We start from the raw sequence: 21,379 nt of genomic DNA, 5'->3' as shown, positions 1-21,379 counted from the left end.
TCGGCACATAAAAAATATATGTTTATATATATATATTTATATTTATATACTTATATTATAGTTGATATTTGTTCTCCTTTTGGTTTTGTCGCTTAGCTGCCTACAGTAAAAACGTAGGAAGCTCTTTGGCATCGGCGTAACTCTTATGTACGTCTTAAAAAACTAATGATTTATATATTATATGTCTTACTACTAAATCTAAGAGTATGCTCTTTAAACTTAAGTAGTACTTTATGTCGAGCGAAAAATATAAATGAGTGCCAAAAATGATATAAAATAAAAATGAAAAAAAAAAAACAAAAAACAAACGTTTTGTTTAAGCGGACAAGTCTTTGAACATTTGTTGGCGAAAATGTCCCGCATTAAATTTTGGCAATACGGCTTCAATTTTCTGGACAATAGTGTTTAGCGAATCGCGCGACATCTCGTAAAGGGTATTGAGCGAGATCAGACGCATGCCACGCTGGTTGCACACCTCAATCACAGACCATTTCTCAAGCAACTTAAGGCAATTGCGCACGGAGTCCGTCGAGATGCTTTCAGCTAGAAAATAAGAATGCTCATTATTTTTAAAAATACAAACAGAATCTTGATTTTGTTGTAATACTCACCATATGCACAACTGCCGTTCTTGACTTTGTTGGAAATATCGTTAATCACGAAACCTATAAACTCCGATTCCAGCATTGAGCTACGATGAAGAATTTGCAGCGCCTGCGCCACAGCCACATACGTTGAGGCAAAGGGCGCAAGCACTTCGCACAAATAACGTTGTTGCTCAAGTGTTTCTGTAACAGGGTATATCATATCAGCTAAATCCTGTTTAGAGTCCCCCACATGCTGATAGTCATCATCATCCTCGCCCAAATCTATGTCCAAACTTTGCGCCATGCGTCGTATATTCCTTTCACAATTCAATTCGTTCGTCTACAAAAGTACAACAAAATAATTAAATTGAACAATAAGTTGACATACAACGTAAAGTGAATATTAAATAACCTCATTTATGCGCAAGAAACCGCTGACTATCAGATCGTCTAGTTGCTTCTGCAGCATGCTCTCCAATACTTGTGTAGGCTTGTTTAGTATGAACTCGTAGCGATAGACTAGGCAATTCTCTAAAGCCGAATCAATTAGTTTTTTGCGAGAGACACCTGTTGATTGATCGGCCACGTTGTCGGCAATCTCTGGGGCTGGCAAAAGTGCATGAAACGTGGTCATCAGTATGGAACTTTGTGCAAAATGTGGAGTTAACATGTTTGAATAGTATCCCAGCTCAATGCAACTTTCCACTGACGGTACAGCACGTATAAAGATGCGTCCATTCTCATCACGTGTGCGTGTAACCAAATCTGTTTAGCAAATAATAGATGCATTAAGCAATTTCAAAACGATTTCGATGTATTTCAAAGTACCTGATCCAAGCAGGTCGCAGGCATAGGCAACAATGTGCGAGGATTCGCCAGAGAAACCCATGTCCTTGCAGCCAGAAAGCGAATTACGCAAATCATCTAACGCGGATGCAATTTGCTGCTCTTCGCCACCATTGCGGTAGCGCGTAAGGAGCAAAAAGGCCAAAGCATTGGTTGACATCACCGAAGTGGCTTCGGCGCAATCAAAAACTACCTGTCGCGAAATACTCTCGATGAGATTGCGATGCTCTTCGCAGACAACATCGGTTCCGTACAATGATGACGTTGACTGGCTATGCTGCAGCGTTCTATACATGAAAACAAAGAGGAACATACATAAGTAAAATATAATATTGAGAATATTTAATTGCTTACTTGGAAGCGGGCTTGTAAATCTTGTTGCTGCCATCCTCTCGGGCAATTTGATTGTACGAGTTGACGAGTTCGCGTATTGAGTAAGGCTCGTTAAAATCGATGCGCATCAAACCATAGTTTGAGTTGAGGGCTTTCCAAATACCTGAAATGGCCTTCTTGAACGTTTCAGGTACTTTCTTCTCCCCTTTCTGTTCTCGCACAAAGTTGCCATCTACCAGACGCTCATAGTTAACAGACACCGGGACCAGCAGGGCGTCCGGTATGCTGCCATCCATGAAGGCATTAACAATCACAGAAAGAATGCCGCCCTTGGGCATGCACGGCTTTCCCGTGCGTGTACGTCCGCCCTCGATAAAGAACTCTACGTTGTGGCCTTGCTTGAGGGCATGTGTTAGATACAGGTGAAGAGCTGCACGATAGAGTACATCCTTTTTGCCCTCCACTGGATCGATCTTGCGTTTGATAAAGAAGGCGCCCAGGCCACGGAGTAATGAACCAAAGACTGGTATCTGTAGATTATTTCCAGCGGCAACTAGGGGACTTCGTATGTCATTGTTGGTCAGAATAAAGGTCACCATAATGTAGTCCAAGTGGCTGCGATGAAGGGGCACGAATATCAACGGTGTATCTGGAGCACGCTCCGAGGCTCTTTTTAACATTTCAATTTGTTTTGTATTCGTCACAACCCCAGACAGAAAACAAGGCAAAAGCTTGTACAGTAGCCAAGAAGTAATCCTAAGAAGAGTGTTGTTTAAGGTGGATCCCATCTCCTTGAGAATTGCAACGGCGCGCTGCTCCTGTTTACGTAGTATCTTCTGATATGACATGCCTGTCTTGGCACCCTCCTCCTCCTCCTCATCCTGGTCACCGCTTATGCTCCGACCGAGCAGTCGATGACCATTTTTGGCGAAGCGTTGTTCTCGAATCGATTGCTCAGCAGCTTGTTTAATGGCATGTTTTAAAACCACATCGTTGTGCACAATTTCAGTAACCTGCGCATATAAAAGTGTTTAAGTTAGGCGTTAATTGCTATTTAATATGTGCGCGTGCTCACCTGTCGGTAATCAAACTTCTCACTTCGCACAACCTGTGCCACATAGGGGAACAGAGTGTCCCAATTGAGAATTCGCTTGAACGGCTTTATGCCCGCGTGTGGCGTTAAGTGTAGCATATTCCTCGTGCCGACGCCATGTTCAACCAAGTTTTGTGGTTTCGGCTCCTGTACAAACAACAACAAAAATTGTAGTTTGAATATGTATGCAAATCTGTGATGCAATTGGACCGCGCAAAAGCTAATGTCATACATATCTATGTAAAATACGAATATGAAAGTGGGCTTACCTCGAACCAGCCGCGCGCCTGAAACCCATCCATTATAATAAAGAGATTCGTTTATTTTAGTTCAAATTTTGTGCTAAATTCACATTTCTTTAAGCAAAGCGCCGGCAACCGCCTGTATTCATGAAAAATCACAACTTATACTTCGGGGTTGCCACCCGGCCCAAGAGGTTGGTCCCGGAAATAACTTTCCGATCTGGCAAGTCGATAGCCAAAAATAGTAAAGTTTCTAAAAACAAGCTTTTTTAATTTTTCTTAATTTTGAAGATAGAATTTTTTAGAATTTTAGAATTAAATTTGTAACTTCAAACATTCAATATTATACCTTTATTTTAATTAATTTTGTATTTTACATTTTCATCAAATTTTTAATTTATTGCAGTTATTGCATTTTGAAATTTTCATTTAATTTAACGTTTAATGTCATATCGATATTACCGAGAACGATAAGCTGTGAAACTTATCAATGTGGACAAGAACCAACATGGCAACTCCGGGCAAATGTCAAATAATGTTGCCAACTTAGCTATTTTATAGCTATATATGGCTATTTTCATAGTTAGATTGATAGAAAAATTTAAAAATTATTAGCCGAAAATCTGGCTTGATTTTATATATATATATGATTTTATATATTCAGCTATGTTCTGCTCTTAATATTTTTGTGCACGCAGAAAGAAATTAATATGCTTTCCAGCCAGAAACAGCTATCTCTCTGCAAAGTTGGCAACACTGCCATTGATGTAAAAATGTATGCATCTATTATGAATGGTGGATTTATTGAATGAACAGCTTATCAGCTGTATACATACTTATATTTGTATATTTGACGCGTTCTTAGGTTACATATGTAAATATGCATGGTTTGATAAGCGAATAAAACACTTACATTTGATGCACGCAGCGTGATCAGTATGTCGCTGCCAATGCTGTTGAACTTTCCCAGCGATGAACGATAGCTTAGTTTCAAATTGGGAAATAGGCTGGCAATAATGGCAGGTGCTCTGTAAACAAAAGAATTATTCGTTGTTGCATTATTTACATATTGCAATGTTCCCGTCCCAATCCCCTCCCAGTGTATTAAGTAAATGAATGTCAACTGTTATATAGTAGCTATCAAATCAGAAGTGGGCAATAAAATTTCCGACGACTCCAGTAAAAATTAACAACACCTCATAGAGTCTGTAGTCCAACTTGTAGTTATTTGTTTATTGAGTTCAGTAACCTAGCATATATTTGTATATGAGAATGTATATAAGTAGCTAGGCTGATAAGTTCTTAGTTATCGACAAAAACAAAGTAAATTGAACTTTGTACTGATTTAGCTGGTGCTAAATAAAATACAAACTATAAAAAACTAGTGAATCGTCCTCCATCTTGAATAATCCGCCAACGTTGCAGTGTTGCCACCAATGCTGAAATCAGAATAAAGCAAGGTAGGATATCTTGCTAGCTCTTCGCTCTCATTTTTCTTCTTTGTGTGCATATATCTATCTCATTTCTCCTTTCACTTCTTATTTATAATTTCACCATGGCTGTCACATAGTCCGGCTATTTTTCAAGGATCCATTAGTGTTTTCGATGAATAAATAAATGGGGATATGCTTCCCATACGTTGTAACGTTTGTCGGCGAAAGCGCGACGCCCAAAATTCGTTTCAACTGAGTCGTTGCTATCACATCATCTGCGATAAATGCATCTCAAAGTGCTGTGATAACAGCAAGTGTGCAGTTTGCAAACGGCCCACAAAATGCATTGCAATAACAAGCGATATGCCCAGCAATGTTGCCACCTACTTTCAAGATCCCGATGCGCATTTAAAAATGTACAGAAGCATTTGCAAATTTCAAAGCGAACAACGTGCCCTCCATTACAAACATTTCTATGATCAGCAGAATTGCCAAGCTATCAAAGAAGAAAAGTTCCAAGGATTTTTAAAGTTGGAAACACATTTACGCACGCAGAAAGAAAATGGTTTAAAGCGCAACAACGAAATACGCAATTGCATTGCATACTACGAACAGAGCGAGGAGACAAATGACACTTCAAGCTCCTCAGATGGAATTACTGGAAAAAAGCTGAGGATGTCCCGTCCCATTACACCTGTGTTAAGTGATCCAGATATAACACTAACTGATAATGGTGCTGATTCTACTGATAACGCCCTGAAGGAGTTTAAGCAATTGGTCAACGAGATAATCCCCTCCAGTCAACTGAATGTATTGGGGAAAATTAAAAGTGCAAAAGAACAGATAGATTGCAAAGATAAAGATGAACTAAATTTTGATTTTTAGATTAATACTGCTAAATCTATGTACATATGTAAGAATAATTACTTGTTCTTTTCTTCTAAAATATGAACGATGTACATACTTATATAACCAAACATATATCGCTTTATCATTTCTTGTGTTAACTGAATAATTGCCTTTTGTCGACCAGAACAGTATTTATCACTTTCTTTGCAGTAAAATTAGGCGTCAAATCAATCAAACAATTTGGAGTAATAAACAATCTTTGCACCGTGGTAGCTGCAATTAATACAGATTAACTTTATTGCCCGATTAAAAAGTTTGTACTCAAGAAAGTAATAATAGCAGAACACTAATCAGCTAATTAGTTATTTACTTAGTATACATACATACATACAATGTATTGTATACAGGTGCATGGGGGGTATTTTTCAATTACGATAAGTGTTGCCAAACGATCGAACGAGGTGCTCTGCTTATCGCGAAAGCAACCGCGCAAAAGAGAGTGGGAGGAAGAGTGCGCGAGAGAGAGAGAGCAAAGGTGCGAGTGCATGAAAATAAAAAATTGAATTTGCGTCACTTTTTGCAATGCAATAATACAAATGCAAATGACCTTTAGGCATCCTTAGACTCATCCCATCTCCCATTCTGCTCCTCCTCCTCCTCCTCCGCACATTAACGATTAGCACGTGCTTGATAAGCAAGAATTCTATACACGCCAAAGACACGTCCGGCAATGCAAAAATCGCATGCACGCGACAACAAAGAGTTTGGAGCTATTGGGTGCAAAGGGCTGTGGCTACCGGTGGGCGTGACTCAACTCAATCCAACCACCTGTCAATAACAAAACCAGAAGCTTATTTCGTATGCATTGAATAACATAAACGCTGCATACACAACTAAGACAATTTTCTACGTTGTGCGAGTCTAAAAATATAACGGCGCTTTTTACCATCAATTTACATACAGTCAGTCAAGTAATTGTTTGGACAAAATACAAAAAAAAAGAAAACTGAATAGTTTTTTGGTATTTTTTTTACGATTTTTCTTATGATTTTTAATGCAAATTTTTGTACTTTGTCAAAACAATTACTTGACCAACTGTAGACACAGAGAGACAAACGGTGTACACTTGTCTGCGTCGTTAATTGAACTTGACAGACGCTGATGATGATGATGCCGGTATAACTAACCACTGTCGCCGCATGGTTATTACTCTGGCTTCCCATGCTTGCCCACCACCACCAACCATGATACGAGTACTCACCTAGTTTTTGCAAAAACGTAGTATACAATAAGTGCAACTGATGCGATTTCGATGCCTCCGAGCAATGAAATTTCAGCCACGCACTGGGCAAAGTTTAATATACTCGTTAACATTATTATTGTGAGTGCGTTAATATATATGTATGTGTGCGTGAGTTTATATAAATACGTGTGCGTGCTCGTTGTTTGTTTTGTTGTGGTTTGAACTTAGGTTTACAAAGTTTACAAGGAGATTTCCGTCCCGCAGTCCGATTAAAATAGCGGATAGCAATTAAGATGCCACCCAAATCGCGACACTACTTAGTACAAAGATGCTTCTGTTCTTATGTACTTTGTACGCCTGCCTCTGCCCGCAATCGTTGCGGAAAAATACGGCGCGCATAAAGAGCGTCGTCGGAGCAGCTCCTTCTCTCTCAAGTGTGCGTGTGTGTGTCTGTGTGTTTACGTCTGATTGCTTTTGTATGCACGACTCTGGCTGCCGCTCTTCTCCTCTCTTCTTCTCATTCAGTGCTATGATGGTGTGTATTGCGTTCTACTCTACATAACCAGACAACATCAGTGTCACGACCCGTAATTCGCGAGACAACGTAGTGAATTTAAAATAAAGTATCGTATGATTTGGATTCTGCGCTTTTTGATTTATTTAAATTTCGATTCATTAATTTTAAGTTCAGATTTTGCATGTATTTGATTGTCGCGCTGATGCTCACTGTTTATTGTTTGCTGAATGTGCAATATATACAATTACACAATTGTTTTTGTCATTATGTCGCACTGACACTGCGCACTCATATTCTTGTCCTTAGCTTTGGTTTTTTTGTTTTATGTTGGGTGTTTTTGTTGCCGGCTCCTTTGTTATTTATTATTTTAGCTCGTCAATTGAACGCGCATTGAATGTGAGACTGTAACAACAACCGTTCGCTTCGAGCGCACACAGCGGAATAAACTCACTTGCAATCGTTGCTGTTCAATTAAATGCCAATTAACGTGTGACAATAATAAATGTAGTCCATAAAAAAACGTAGCACTTGCCGAAGATCAGCATCAGAAGCGTTTCACGAACAACGCCAAAAGCCTCACGGCAACAAGACCGATAAGAGCATCGATAGGCAACAACGCAATGTTATCAGCTGATTTCGACAGTCGAAGAGCAAGCGTGATAGCTCTCTTGTCACTCTCGACTCACGAGAGAGAGAGCGAGAGAGAAAGAACAGAACGTGGAGCAGCAAAAAGAGCAACAACTGTGGCCTAAGACTAAATAGTTTAATAAGATATTACTTTCGCACTGTATTATTATGAATAAAATTCATACAACTTTTGTAATTTATTATATAAAAGAGTGTGGTCTGCTATTATGTGGAAAGTAAATGGGTTTACTTCTTAGCCGCGGGCTTCTTGGCAGCGACCTTCTTCTTGCGGGCGGCGAGCAGCTTAGCGCGATTGGCAGCAGCCTTTGTGGCGACGTTGGCAAAGTGGGACTTAGCCAGCTCGACGTTTTGTTTCTTGGCCTTGGCCAAAACCTTAGCCACGGTACGCTTCTCAGCGGCCAGGGCAGCACGACGCTTGAGGACCTCAGCATAGGGGTTCAGCTTGACCAGTTGACGGACATTGGTCAGAGGATTCAGACGACGCACGCTACGGAAGACGCGCTTGCGTGGATCACGCAGAACCTTGCGGATTTCCTCAGATTTCAGGAGGCGCGACAAGTCGGTGTTGGCCATCTTGGGCTGGGGTAGATTGTAGCCCTTCTTCAGAGTGGAGGGTTTCTTCCAGGTGCCGAACAAATCGTTCAAGCGCGAGAATGCCGACTCGGTCCAGATAACAAAGCGACCAACATGACCACCTGGTGCCAGCTTCAACAAGTTCAGCTTATCAACACTGATTGTCTCAATGCCGGGGATGTTGCGGAATGCCTGACGCAGACCCTCATCCTTGTGGTAGACAACCAGAGGACCACGGCGGGCAATACGGCGACGGTCGCGCATGGTACCACGTCCAGCACGGAAGCGCTGCGACTTGTACACCTGCAATTATTAGTTTTTATTAGTATAAATCCTTGAATTTAAATTGGACCACATTCTGAAGATGTAGCTGTAGATATAGCCCTCCACTGCAAACGGTTGAAGCTTTTGATAAGACTACAAACGTAACGCCTAGGAGGGCCAATTTGATCTAGCAACGCATTATAATAAGTGCCCCGAGGAGCAAGCAAACCAAATCCGAAAATATACGCATTTCGTTTACATGAGCGTTGCTAAGGATTAGTCGCTGTTAGCTTAGCGAGTACACACCTTCTGAATATCAGCCCAGATCTTCAAGCGACGCAAGAAGACGACAGCTTGCTTGGTCTTCTGCAGCTTCTGTACTTCGTCGGAGACGACCAAGGGGAACTCGGAGATGCCATCGATAACGTGTCCCTTGGACTGCACCAGGGCTGGAACACCGGAGGCAGCGATAGCCGAAACCAGAGCATAACGACGCTGGTTAACATTCACCTTGCGGTGCCAGCGACGGAAGGTTTTGGTTGGGGCGAACATGCGTCCACCACGGCACATGTTGCCGAAGGCACCCTGGCCGGAACGGTGAGTACCACCACCACGAACACGGGGAATACGTGCAACGGCACGACCAGTACCCCAAGATTCGGCAGATGTCTGGTGACCTGATGGTGAAATGACAAGTTTGTTGCATTTGTTTACAAACAATCATTTGATTGATGTGGTCTTACCTGCTAGCTCGCTGACAGCATAGGGCTGACGGTTGTTGCGACGCATCAGCTGGTGAACCTCGTTGACTACATCTGGGCGGATCGGGGCCTTGAACACCGCGGGCAGGCAGATGTTCTTCTCCTTGACAGCTTCATTCTTTTCCGTGTAAACGGAGACCAATGGCCTGGCGTTGCCTAAGCTCTGTAAACACAATTCAAAATCATTTCTGGTGTCTTAAAGCACAACAGTCGCTAATGCGACGTCAACGTCAACGTCGCGCTGCTGCCGCACACTACAAACACGTGGAGGTTAGGACAGTTTTATGGCATATTATTCATGTTTTTCGCACTTTTTGTTTGTGAAAAGATTGATTTTGCAGTTAACGGCAGCCCGGACATAACTTGAGTACACTTTCTCACCATTTTCGCTGATTTTTAATCCCAATAAATGGTGTTAAATATTCTGCAAATGCAGATGCCGTCCTCTTTTTAATAAGAAGAACGAAGAAAGAAAGAGAGCTGCCGGAAATGGCCAAAAGGTGCTGCCAATCGCATTTTAGGAAGCAGGGTTGCATTTTTAGCAACATGGCTGAGCAACTGTCAAAATCGTCAGTGCTCGAAAATATCAAGATGTTAACCTTACGGTCGCTATACGTTATACAGCACTGCACGCAGATTATAAACAATTCGTTGTGTATCGTTCAAAAAATAACTAATTTAGTTTAAATAATGGCCGATGAAGTTAGTGTAGATGCATTACCATATATTGATCATGGATACGATGATGTGGGCGTTCGAGAATCGGTACGTGAAATTATGTTTTATTTAAGTGATGCATACAAATTATGTTTTTTCTTAAAAGGCACTAGCTATGGTCGAGGAGGAATGCCGGCGATACCGTCCCACAAAGAACTATCTGGATCACCTGCCCTTACCGGCAAGTTCACCATTCGAGACACCGCTGATGATAAATGAATTTGAGCGCATACAAAACCGTCTACCTATGGAGACACTCTCAATGAAGCGTTACGAACTGCCACCACCACCGTCTGGCAAGCTCTCAGAAGTATCAGCTTGGCAAGAGTCCATTGAGAACTCAATGGCGCAGCTGGAGCATCAATGGGTGCGCTCACTAAACCTAGAACTGATGTTGGACTACGGCACTGAAGCATGGAAATCCTACCTCGAAGTATTTACAGCCATGCAGGCCAAAGCTCAGATACAATTGCAACACATAAAGAAAGACATGCAGGATGTGAACTGGCAGCGCAAACAGGCACAGACCCAAGCTGGAGAGAAACTGCGTGCTCTTGAAGCGCACTGGGTGTTGCTTGTCTCCAAAAACTATGAAATCGAAACCGAGTGCGTTGAATTAGAGAAAGTGGTCCAAGCTGCCCGCGAGCAACTTGAGAAACTTGCACCGCCAAACAACGAAGAGACTCCGCCGACGGAGCAAACAAATGGACATGTTCCAAAAGCAGAAAGCAATGAAAATGAAGATGTTGATGATGATGACGCTGAGGAAGAAGAACAAGATGAATCCACAAACGGAACGTAATGTCGCTGCAGTTTTATTATAATTTGTACAATTTTAAATACATATATTGAGTCATATAACAAGCAAAATGCGAATACATTGTATAAATATAGGATTCGTGTGTACGCGTTGTGAGTAGCCCGAGCTACCTAGTCTAGTTTATATATTCGTATAATTTATATGTAATTGTAGTTAATACAGCTTCATTTGCGGGGCACCGTCACCGGCTGTCAGTTAATCGTATGGCACATTCGTGATACTATCTATTGATATGGCTGGCCCGGAGCGGGCATCGAGTGACGCATTGCGGTGGGAGCAGCGGCGGCAGCAGCAGCAGCATTTTAAGGAGCTCGATATGAATTACAAAAGATAAGGAAGGAAGGAACCATAGCGGTAGCAGGATATGTTGCATATGTTGCGTGTGCGTCTCTCAATACATCGTTTCGCCGCTCCGGCACAAGCAATCATTATAGACAATCCTTACATCTACAGTGTTGTCTCAGGAACATGGTCATTATTGTGCAACTTAAGTCGTTGCAGTTGTTCCTGCTCTAGCCGCATATCGCCAATCTTTTGCTCCAGCTTTTTAATGCGCATCTGATACTTGCGTTTGCTCTGCTCCAGCATCTGGTTCAGGTTACTGCAATGAAGATGTACTAGTAGGAAAATTATTTATTTTAAATTAATTCCAAGATACTTACTAGTTTGATTTTTGCAATTCTCGCAAATTCTGATGCATTTGCTCGCACTGCTCGTCGGTGGCTTTTTGTGTGGCATTCAGATTGAGAAGTGTTTGAATACGGCCCTTCAACTCCGTTTCCCGACCAAGTGCCTCGACTAGTTGTTGCTCGGTGAGAGCTGCATGCTCCGCCTCCGAGTAGGAGACTCGATTTGCTGCCTGCAGCTGCTTTAGGGCCTCATGCAGGATGCTCACCCGCTCATTGGCATGCTGCTGCTCTCGCTCCGCTTCATCCTTTTTGGCTTTCAGCTGTTGATTTTGATCGCGCAACTCGAGCAATTCCTGCATTATGACGGCCGTCTCCAGATCGATGGGTGACCTTTTCTCCTTGTCGTGGTCACGCAACTCTTGGCTCTTCTCCAGTGCCAAACGCTTCTTTTCATACACATCGCTAAAAGGTGATTCCAGATTGACTATAGTGTGCTGCACGACCGAACGACGTCCCTTTAACTTGGAAACGTGATAACGTAAACGATTGTCGTCATCGGCACTCCATTGGCGTATGCCCTTCGGTACATCCTCTGCGCTCAGATTGATATTATGCTGCCAGGGTCCTAAACTATTCTCGCACAAGTTCTTCTCGCTCTCCAGCCTTACAAGCAGATGATGAGCCACCGATTCCACGGCCCGTCGACTTTCCTCAGCAGCCGACGACTTGTCGCTGAGCAGGGCCAGTCTGAAATTGACATTGTTAATCAATGAAATTGTCTGTGATTTCTGGAATGAAAACGCACCTGCTTTCCAATAGAGCCAGCATCACGTCATAAGCCTCGATGGCGCGGTCGCTGCAATTGAGCGCCAGCTGAAGAGCTACAGCATTTGACTCATACTTGCCACACAGCAGATAGAGATGTTCTGTGTGCTCCTTGGACTCGTCTAGGGTTAGCGACAGCAATGTGTTGCGCATCTTCACTTTCTCCATTTTACGCTGCAGCCGCTCCAGCTCCAATTGCAGAGGTGCCAAGAAACTGTCCATCAGCGAGTTAGGTTTGCATACCAAATGCTCAACGAGATTGATGTCCTTTTTTTATATGTTTATATATAAAGAAATATTTCAAAAGAGTGTGTATAAAGAGATTATGTATAGTTTACCTCGTTGCTTAAATCCGTATCTTCGTCAGGCAAAGTTTCAGATTGTGGTTCGTTTTTACTGGCACAACGAAGCTTAACACGCTCAGCCATTTTAACGCACTTCTGTGGACTTGTCACTGATACGCAGGCTGCAAATGAAAGTTCCTCATGAGTAACTGGACTAGATACTACAAAGGGTAATTAATTCTGTCAAAAGTCAAAAATATAGATTTCGTGAGATATAAATAGCTTTGGTCCTTATAAACATATTTACAGATAATAAGTAGATATAAAGTTAACATTTTTACGTTGAATTTAGACTAAAAGTTTAAAAAGGTTAGTTTTATCTGACCAAAACAAACCTACATAAATTAAATTCAATCAGCAAAGTTTTTTCGAAATGGAATAGATTAACCTTGAAAACCGGAACAGGCCTGGTAGTTCTAATTTATCAGCATCAGATTATTAACTGGGAAGTTATTCAAGAAACAATTTTACACACAATTTTCAGTCCAAGGAAAGAGAAAGAATGCTACAGCGTAGAGAGATTTCAGGGTCCTTAACTGTCGATTTCTCTCTTTAATAATACCATTTAAGTCATTGAGACACTGCTCGTTGGAACCGCGCTCGTTTCCATTTTCGTTGGCCTCCAGTTCGCAGGCAAAGTAGATGACATTGCTTTGATCCTCCACAACAGCCGAATCCTTGTCCTTGGTGGCAATCTCGGCTTGCAACAAGGCAATCTGGGCGCGTAGATGTAACACCTCCTCCTGCAGTGCTTCAAGTTGACCTTTAGTAATGGCATCCTGAGGCTTGATGTGTATGTTGTCTGCACTGGAGCAGGCGCCTTCAAAATCCTCCAGCGGCTCAGTTTGACACTCGCCGTCGACATCGGCATTTGTCAGATTCAACTCGGAGTTGTATACGGAACCCTCCTGATAGCTTAGCTCTGTCAAGACAGAAAGATATAAATGTACATATTTTTGAGTATTATTTATTGATTATAATTACGTGCTTACCACTGCCCTCCCCCTCCGGCTCCTGTTCCTCCATAATGATATGCTCCTGTTTGCTGCGTAATTTCTTACTGAGCTCAGCAATGACGCAATGCATTTCTGTGATGCGACATTCGTGTGCTTGGCTGACCACCTCCAAACGCTTGTGGCACATGTCTCGCTCCACATTGCTCTCCACCAGTTGACGCTCTGCCTGTTGCAGGCGCTGCGTCAGCTCACGTACCCGATTCTCCAGCTGCTGGACCGACAGTTGTTCAACCTGCAATGTTAATAATACAGATTTATTATGTGTCTAGGTCATTCATAATATTATTATAATTATTGTAATGACATTAATGGGCCGCCGTGCCATTGGTTGTGCCATTAACGTGTATTCCCAGCTACGTCGCTTCTCCGCATGTTGCATCCCACCGCCAAAGGGCGTGTCACTGCAGCACATGCAGCTTAGGCTGCGTGGAAGCAGTTGCTCCGAAATCATGGCCAACAAAATTCGAAAATTTTTGCCAGTGATTACGTCGTCGTTGTTGTCCGTCGGTTGCTGCAACTTGACCCTAAATCTTGCAACGCACCTGCGCAGTGCGCAACGCATCGGGAATTACATACAAACATATGTATGTATATATGTAGCTATACCCGTTACTTGTAGAGTACAATATATATATATGTATATACATATGTACAGTGGCTATCAGCGTATTTGACCAATTACACTTTATGCTTAAAATTTTTAAGCTTCCTTAAATAGTTAATAATAATAAGCATCATAAGATTGTTTTCTATATCAAATCTAATATAGTTTTTCTGCTTTAAATTCCTTTTCAAGATTTCATATTGACATGTAAAGATTTAAAGCTTTTCACTTTATCGGAAGTTCACTATATCAGACCCGACTATATACTTAAATTGAGTTACTCATATCTTATAGTCAGAAACATATAGTTGGTCAAGTATAGTATTTTAAATTTTCTGAGTTTTTTCATATTAATTTTTATAATTAATTGTAGTTACTTATGGTTCTTAATAAAAAAATGTAGCATGTCTATTTTCGTAAATAAAAAATAATCTATTAATTTGTTTTGTTAAGACATTTACTTGATCAACTGTATGCACAGTTTAATTGACCCACTACTCTTACATATTATAAATTTCCAATGAATTTATCTTTTTATAAAATTTTAAATATTTGCATATAACTTGTGGTATACCTATGTGTGTTATAACTGAGTTGAGCAATAAAAACGAAACAAAGTTAAAAATGTAGTGGGTCAAATAAGCGGTGAGCCACTGTAGTTGTATATATGTGTGTGTGTGTGCAATGTAACGGACGCTTACTTTGTTGACAATGTCGAGGGTCGAGCAGCTGGAAATGTTGTTGTCGCTTTCGGTTGTGTCGCGCTGCGTGTGCTCCGGCGAGTCCATGTCATAGGAGACCATAACGTGCCTTTGCTGGCCTAGACCAGCACTTGTTCCCCCGCCTCTTGGTGATATGCTGCCAAAGACAAATTCGATGTCATCCCCAATGACGCCGATGCCCCCGCCGCTGCTGCCTCCCTTTGATATGCCTTTAATATCCCGTTGCTTTCCCTGTCTGCGCGGTACATCGGAGCCAATCTTGGCAACGCGTGCTATTTGCACATCGTTGGACATGGTTGTACTAACCGAACTGGTTGCCTGTCTGCTTGGTTTTGTGGGTGGCAGGGGGTGAGTGTGTAGGGGTTTAGGCTGTTGGCTTTGTTTTCACTGCGTTAGTTTCGCGTATTTGGCTATGTTTTGATTGACGCTCCATTTCCGTAGATAATGGCACTTGAATTTACATGGTCTCCGTGACCGTTTTTTAATTTTTAAGGCATTTTTTATTCAAAATTTATGTATTTGTTTCAGGCTGCAACAACTAAAAATTTCTTATCAGAAAATGTATACTATAAGCAGCCCGACAGTGTTGGGCAACTCTCGCCAATTCTGACAGCTGTGTTGTAAAACGACTTTCATTGTAACGGAAATTAATTTTTGAAAATTGTAAACAATGCAATCTCATCAAGACTCAAGCAGAGCTGCGTTTATTGTACTTTTGTAATAATATATATAAATAGATAATTTATAACTCGCAATTGTATAACGATATTTGTGATACATTCATTATTAATGGTAATGTTTAAATTAGTAATGTTGAACTAGTTAACTCAGCTCAAAGTTGTACAACTACAACATGGTTGCAGCATTCTCAGCGCTTATTGTAACCATAGCCTCATAATCTCGCATATCCAGATCGTGAAGAGCCTTTTGCACTAAAGCAGCCAAATGTGGCGGCAAGTCTTGAAGATCCTCCATTCGTTCCCTGGCGACAGCACTGGAAACTCTTGGTGTACCATTGCAGCCAAAACCACAATTACCCGAATCCGTCGTAGCCGAAGAGGATTTATAAGCATTGATGGCTACATCATTCAGTCGTACATCAATCCCATACACGGAGGAGTCGGCTGACTCCGATGACAGCGAAGACATGCCGTCATCCGACTGCAAAGCACCAATGCAATCATTGGCAATGATCTTCATGTCATATGGCTCGGTTGCTACTGTATGTGCGTCCTCTGATGTAGTTGGCGTTGCTGCTACTGTTGCTCCTTGGCCCCCATGGTGCTCCTGAATTCCCACGTCATCAACCATGGCCGCACAGTAGCCATTAAGCAACAACTGCGATGGTGCATAACCATAATCTTCATCCTCATCGTCGCCTGTGGGATTTTCCGATTCACTGCTTAATAGCTGCTGCCAACGTTGTTCCAGCTCGGCCATTTTAGTCGCAAGGATTCTAAATACAAAAAAGGCTTAGTTATAAACACACAGTAATTTTTGAGATAATATGATTTACTTATTAGTTCTTTTTTGGTGTGTCAGCGCTAAATTCTTGTCATTCAAATTGTCGAGCAGTGCCAAGCACAAGGACTTAAGATCGTGAATAGTCTCCGTTTTACCAGGTAAATCAATGCCGCTCTCCAGAATTGTTTTCACTGCAAATTAAAAATCAATACCCAACAGTTTTGATGTTTCATCTGTTACCTTGTCTAGGACTTAGTAACGTTTCATCATTGCTGCTGCTGCCAAGCTTGACGATTCCCTTCTTTCGCTTTGTCTCCAACATGGTCTTATACTTGCTAGCCGACTGTTTGGTAAGCTCTAATTCGCTCTCCTGAATCTTAACACGTTCATGTAGGTACTTGTTTTCCAGCAGCACGCCATCAATGTCCAGCAGCTGGAAAAGTCATATGTTTACATATGCTTTAACTTTAAAGGAACTTGCTTACTTTTGGATGCATTTTGTTGGCTTTCAATGCCACCAACAGTTCGTGGTTTAAACGATGCGCCTTGCACTTGTACGCATCGCGTTCCGTAATGAGTTCCTCCTTTTCATCAATAATCCCCTTGAGATCGAACGCCAATTGTGCATTCTTCTTCTTTATGTTCTCCAGATGGCAAATGAAATTGGCCCGTTCCCGTTTCCATTGCAGTTCCTCCTTGTTGTGCGCAGCATTTTGACAAAGCATCGCCTGCAGTCGGGACTTGCTGTTAGCTTCTCTTTCGCGCAGCAATTCCATGTCGCCCTGAATTTCGCCAAGCCGTTGCTTCAGTGCCTCCACTTCGGTATTTAGCTTAAGATTCAACTCGCGTGTCTCATGAAGCAGCGCCGCAAGGCTGGAATTCTCGCTCAACGCTCCACAGCCATTGCCATTCACAGCCAGGAGTTCGCTGCTCCGCTTCATGGCCGAGTATCGCAGTTGAAGTGTTTCGGCCATCAATTTGTACTGATCACGCTCCACACGAAACTGTTCCAGCTCCTGGCGCAATATGCGCAATGCTTCGACTTTACTCTGCAGCTTGCGATGCACAGCTGAGGTCTGTAATTAAATACACAATATATGTACATATTATATTATATACTGCAAATATTATAGAAAGCTGACCTCAACGTTATAGGTCTCCATATGCCCTCCGAGCATAAGGTCGTATTGGCTGACATTGACACCTTGACTGTTGCTATTACTGGTACTACTCCGTCTGTCATCCATGTCCATATCGTTCCTGTTGCCGCTGCTGAATTTCTCCATATGTTTCCCGAATAAAAGCGCGTAACGGTTGGCATATACAATGAAGTTTATTATGCAAAGTCTACAGCATTTTTGTGTATTTGCTTAATATTACTATACAATATTATTATTATTCCATATGCAATTGAAATATATCACAAAGTTGCCAATGTTGCGTCGTCTGTTGTATCAACTGTTAAACTAATCAATTTTTAATTGCGCTTGCGCAATTGTAAAATCTTAATATTACAGCGTTGCCATCTTTTGAAATGCGACATACATACAATTTTACCAGTAAAGTACCGTTACATTTCTTGCAGATACAACACCGTTGCCATTTCTTAAATATATTTTGTACGAAACTTTTAGGGAAAAATGTTTTGTTTTAATGAAAGTGTACCAACATATTATATATATTAAATTAAATAGTTAAAATAGCTATTACAGAATAGGTTACTGATTTCATCATAATTTAATATTTATTGCTATTTTATTTTTCAAGTAGCTTTTGAAATAAAAAATTAATTTTAAAAAATGTACATACCTACGGACCCCCCAAAAACACTTGCATATCAAAGATCGTGTTAATTCTACATTAAAATTTATTCATAAATCAATGAACTAGTTTATTGTAGGTACGGATTGCAATCCAGAACATCAGGAAGTTTGTTATTGCTTATAGGATCATCCACGCAGCAGAACTCATAAAGATTATTTCGCTTAACCAAAGCACTCAGTATCATTTTCGCCAGGACTTTGACATTCGTAAGGGTCTCCGATCTTATATTAAAGGTTTCGGCTTTGGCTAAAATGCTTTCAACTATAAAAATATAAATAAAATATTTTAATTTTTACACTAGTTTGCTTTGAATAATTACCCCTTTGAATAATCTTCTTTTGACATCTGATCTTTCGAATGGGAGTCTCTTTTATATCCGATTCAAATAAAAACGGCTCGGATCGTCTGTGCAGCACTGTTAATTGGCTCATTTGCAACATATCCTGCATTTGGGACTTGCATTGCGTCCAACACATGTTAGATTGGTTGGACCCATTGCATGACCAACGATGAAGGTAATTTGCATCACGTTCCTCAGCCGTTTTATCTTGACGGATCAACTTTAACTGATTACCAACCGAAATTAGATTCGATCCCAGCATATTTAGCTGTTTACACAGCTTTGATTCCATGTCAGCGTCCTGGGTATAGCTCATATCCTTTACTCGACATTTATAATCGTTGAACAGATTCACAGTGACTAAAAGCTGTAGACCATAAGAGGATTAGTTTTTATAAAGATAACAATTTTATTTCTATACCTTATTTTCAATACTCGTAATATGTGGAATCAACTTTTTAGAGTTCAATTCATTTTCGCCTTCATCTCGAAAGATTTGGTTTATACTTTTCTGATTATCCTCCAGTTTGTCAAATACCCTTTGATTGGATCGGAAAATGTCCTTTAGCCTGTTTATCCGCTCCGCCAGAGTGTCGTTATACTCGTCTGCCTTCTTCAACATTTTCTCCATACTCTGTAGTTGCCGATTTAAATTGTCGAGTCCTGCCTCTTCTTTACTCCTTAGCATTTCGCTATTGCTTTCCATTTTTTGATTAAATTATTACGTTTCTAATTTCTGAATTAATTTTTAAATTTCTAAATTTTTTCTATGCCGGGAAATGTTTTCAAAAAAATTTCCAATTGAACATATAAAGCAATGAAATGAATAAAATAATTTCAGATATTCAACAATTAGTGGTTAACGGGTGGTTCCTACTAACTTATGCTATATTCTGGACATTTGTATTTGTACATATCAAATATGCATATCATAAATTATTTAAATTGTTATTATTGTCATTTATCTGCAGCTCATGGCATTGGCAATTGCTACCATTTTGCGAACAACGTTGACATTGGTGCCGTAGTAAGGATCAATGTCCTGTTTGCCCATTGTCACATCGCACTCCATGCGTGTGGTGGTCGGTGCGCTGTATTCCTCGCCAGCGGTGTCCATAGCTGAGGCATGGAACTCCAGACATCGGCTGAACGTTAGTATCTCTTCCAAATTGGACACTTTGATACCAGCGCCAGGCATTACAACTATATCGCGATGATGTTTCGCTATCAATTGAGCCAAAACGTCGGCTCCTTCGGCTGCGGATTGACGAAATCCACTGGATAAGACCCGTTTGAAGCCGAGTTCCTTTAGCATTTGAACATTCTCGTGCATGCATTTCTGGTCAGTGAGGTCGAAGGCGCGGTGAAACGTAACGGGTAGACCGTAGGAGCGCTCCATAATGCGTCGACACTTGTCAATATCAATCGTTCGGTCTGTGTTCAGTGCACCAAAAACGAAGCCATCGGCACCATGGGTTCGCAGTAAATCCATATCTGTCAGGATCGCCTGTAGCTCTTCCTCGCTATAGACAAAATCAGTGCCTCGTCGAGGCCGCAGCATGCAATATATGGGCAATGTGAACGGCAGTTCCTTTAAAGTCTTAAGCGTTCCTACGGTGGGCGTCAGACCTCCTTCTTGCAGAGCTGCGCATAATTCAATGCGAGACGCACCGCCTTCCTCTGCTGCGAACGCTGATTTTATAGAATCCACGCATACCTCCAATTTTATTTCATGAGCAGACATTTTGGAGCAAGACTTTTTAATTATATCTCTTTGTTATTGTAGCGCTTGTTTATTTTGTTTGGCTACACTCTTCTTCTTTAACTGTTTTTTTTTTTGTAATATTACTACTGAGCTGCCACACCGTAAAAGTTTCCGATCTGGTTCGATTTTTTCATATCTAAAAAATAGGTTGATCTAACAAATGGATATTCGGAATTTTTGTACCATTTTCAAAATTTTATAATTTTTTTTAGCTAGATATTTTAACATTTTTGCTGATTTTTTGTTACATTATTTTTGATTTTTGATAAACTTTTTTTTTTAAATTTTTTTAACTCTTTTCCCGAGGGCTGATGGGCTTAAAACCTTCATAAAAATGTTTAATTTAATTGTATCTAACTTCGAATTTTAAATTTTCATCAAATTTATTAATTTTTTATTGAATTTTTTCAATTTTAAATTTGCAATTTTTATCAGTGCTGACAGCTTTAGCCGTCAGTGCTAAATTTTTACCAATTGCGTTGTTCAACAATTGTACAGTTTGTTCATACATATTCTGAGAAAGCTCTTTAAAAATGAATTTTTAAAAATAAAATCAAAGAAGTATAGTTGTTTGGCTGATGGCGGCTGTTTTTATTAAATGCAAGAGTTCTAGTGTTGATAAATATGAAATGCAGCTGTCTCATCGATATATAGCAAAATCAAGGCTATCAATTTTATCGCAAGTACAAAAAGGGATATCGATATGATATCGATTATTGTTAAAAATGCAGTTAGATTAATTATGATAAAGTCATTTAAAATCAAATTTAGATAAAATAAAGGTGTTAATTTTAAAGATAGGTTAAAGATCGTCACCTTTCGTTGAAAAATTTGAATAGCTATAAAGTAAAAATATCGGAAACTTGACAAAATTCTAACAAAAATTATATTACAATTTAAATAAATATTACTCTTTTTAG

The 21,379-nt window shown here is 40.6% G+C and overlaps 7 protein-coding genes across 9 annotated transcripts; 2 read left to right on the top strand and 5 right to left on the bottom strand.

The window, feature by feature from the left end:
* Window positions 1-77: 77 nt before the first annotated feature.
* On the bottom strand, window positions 78-7,748 carry LOC117791706 (glycerol-3-phosphate acyltransferase 1, mitochondrial). 2 transcript variants are annotated; one of them, XM_034631526.1, is made up of 8 exons: window positions 6,645-7,748; window positions 4,015-4,129; window positions 2,842-3,006; window positions 1,788-2,779; window positions 1,416-1,720; window positions 1,000-1,352; window positions 612-927; window positions 78-543 (listed from the first exon to the last, which is right to left on the bottom strand). In XM_034631526.1, the coding sequence occupies exons 1-8, from the start codon at window positions 6,755-6,757 to the stop codon at window positions 317-319; spliced, it is 2,586 nt and encodes an 861-aa protein (XP_034487417.1). In that variant the 5' UTR covers window positions 6,758-7,748; the 3' UTR covers window positions 78-316. The 2 variants fall into 2 exon arrangements, with proteins under 2 accessions (XP_034487417.1, XP_034487418.1); XM_034631527.1 differs by lacking the exons at window positions 4,015-4,129; window positions 6,645-7,748 and adding an exon at window positions 3,129-3,255.
* Window positions 4,688-5,619, top strand: LOC117791714 (RING finger protein nenya). The gene has a single exon (XM_034631535.1). It carries the CDS (start codon window positions 4,727-4,729, stop codon window positions 5,417-5,419), a length of 693 nt encoding a protein of 230 aa, XP_034487426.1. The 5' UTR covers window positions 4,688-4,726; the 3' UTR covers window positions 5,420-5,619.
* Window positions 7,749-7,910: 162 nt separating the features above from the next.
* On the bottom strand, window positions 7,911-9,895 carry LOC117791711 (60S ribosomal protein L4). Its single transcript, XM_034631532.1, has 4 exons — window positions 9,771-9,895; window positions 9,372-9,552; window positions 8,935-9,305; window positions 7,911-8,667 (listed from the first exon to the last, which is right to left on the bottom strand). Exons 1-4 carry the CDS (start codon window positions 9,771-9,773, stop codon window positions 8,017-8,019), a joined length of 1,206 nt encoding a protein of 401 aa, XP_034487423.1. The 5' UTR covers window positions 9,774-9,895; the 3' UTR covers window positions 7,911-8,016.
* Window positions 9,896-10,009: 114 nt separating this feature from the next.
* LOC117791188 (pre-mRNA-splicing factor SPF27) lies at window positions 10,010-10,970 on the top strand. The gene is made up of 2 exons (XM_034630870.1): window positions 10,010-10,154; window positions 10,213-10,970. The coding sequence occupies exons 1-2, from the start codon at window positions 10,080-10,082 to the stop codon at window positions 10,906-10,908; spliced, it is 771 nt and encodes a 256-aa protein (XP_034486761.1). The 5' UTR covers window positions 10,010-10,079; the 3' UTR covers window positions 10,909-10,970.
* On the bottom strand, window positions 10,891-15,659 carry LOC117791187 (colorectal mutant cancer protein). Its single transcript, XM_034630869.1, has 7 exons — window positions 15,046-15,659; window positions 13,717-13,972; window positions 13,287-13,646; window positions 12,719-12,846; window positions 12,361-12,647; window positions 11,589-12,302; window positions 10,891-11,527 (listed from the first exon to the last, which is right to left on the bottom strand). Exons 1-7 carry the CDS (start codon window positions 15,358-15,360, stop codon window positions 11,374-11,376), a joined length of 2,214 nt encoding a protein of 737 aa, XP_034486760.1. The 5' UTR covers window positions 15,361-15,659; the 3' UTR covers window positions 10,891-11,373.
* Window positions 15,660-15,742: 83 nt separating this feature from the next.
* LOC117790397 (coiled-coil domain-containing protein 149) lies at window positions 15,743-18,075 on the bottom strand. The gene is made up of 5 exons (XM_034629834.1): window positions 17,673-18,075; window positions 17,016-17,606; window positions 16,771-16,963; window positions 16,583-16,721; window positions 15,743-16,522 (listed from the first exon to the last, which is right to left on the bottom strand). The coding sequence occupies exons 1-5, from the start codon at window positions 17,814-17,816 to the stop codon at window positions 15,913-15,915; spliced, it is 1,677 nt and encodes a 558-aa protein (XP_034485725.1). The 5' UTR covers window positions 17,817-18,075; the 3' UTR covers window positions 15,743-15,912.
* A 302-nt stretch (window positions 18,076-18,377) lies between these two features.
* Window positions 18,378-20,513, bottom strand: LOC117792094 (copper homeostasis protein cutC homolog). Of its 2 annotated transcripts, none has more exons than XM_034632060.1 (3): window positions 19,116-20,513; window positions 18,674-19,061; window positions 18,378-18,615 (listed from the first exon to the last, which is right to left on the bottom strand). In XM_034632060.1, the coding sequence occupies exon 1, from the start codon at window positions 20,436-20,438 to the stop codon at window positions 19,656-19,658; it is 783 nt and encodes a 260-aa protein (XP_034487951.1). In that variant the 5' UTR covers window positions 20,439-20,513; the 3' UTR covers window positions 18,378-18,615; window positions 18,674-19,061; window positions 19,116-19,655. The 2 variants fall into 2 exon arrangements, with proteins under 2 accessions (XP_034487951.1, XP_034487950.1); XM_034632059.1 differs by having other exon boundaries at window positions 19,116-19,582.
* Between the last annotated feature and the right edge of the window lie 866 nt (window positions 20,514-21,379).

The sequence above is a fragment of the Drosophila innubila genome (assembly GCF_004354385.1).
Source record: "Drosophila innubila isolate TH190305 chromosome 3R unlocalized genomic scaffold, UK_Dinn_1.0 2_E_3R, whole genome shotgun sequence".
NCBI lineage: Eukaryota > Metazoa > Arthropoda > Insecta > Diptera > Drosophilidae > Drosophila > Drosophila innubila.
The sequence above is the reverse complement of the archived record's forward strand: the minus strand, read 5'-3'. Positions and strand labels throughout refer to the sequence as shown.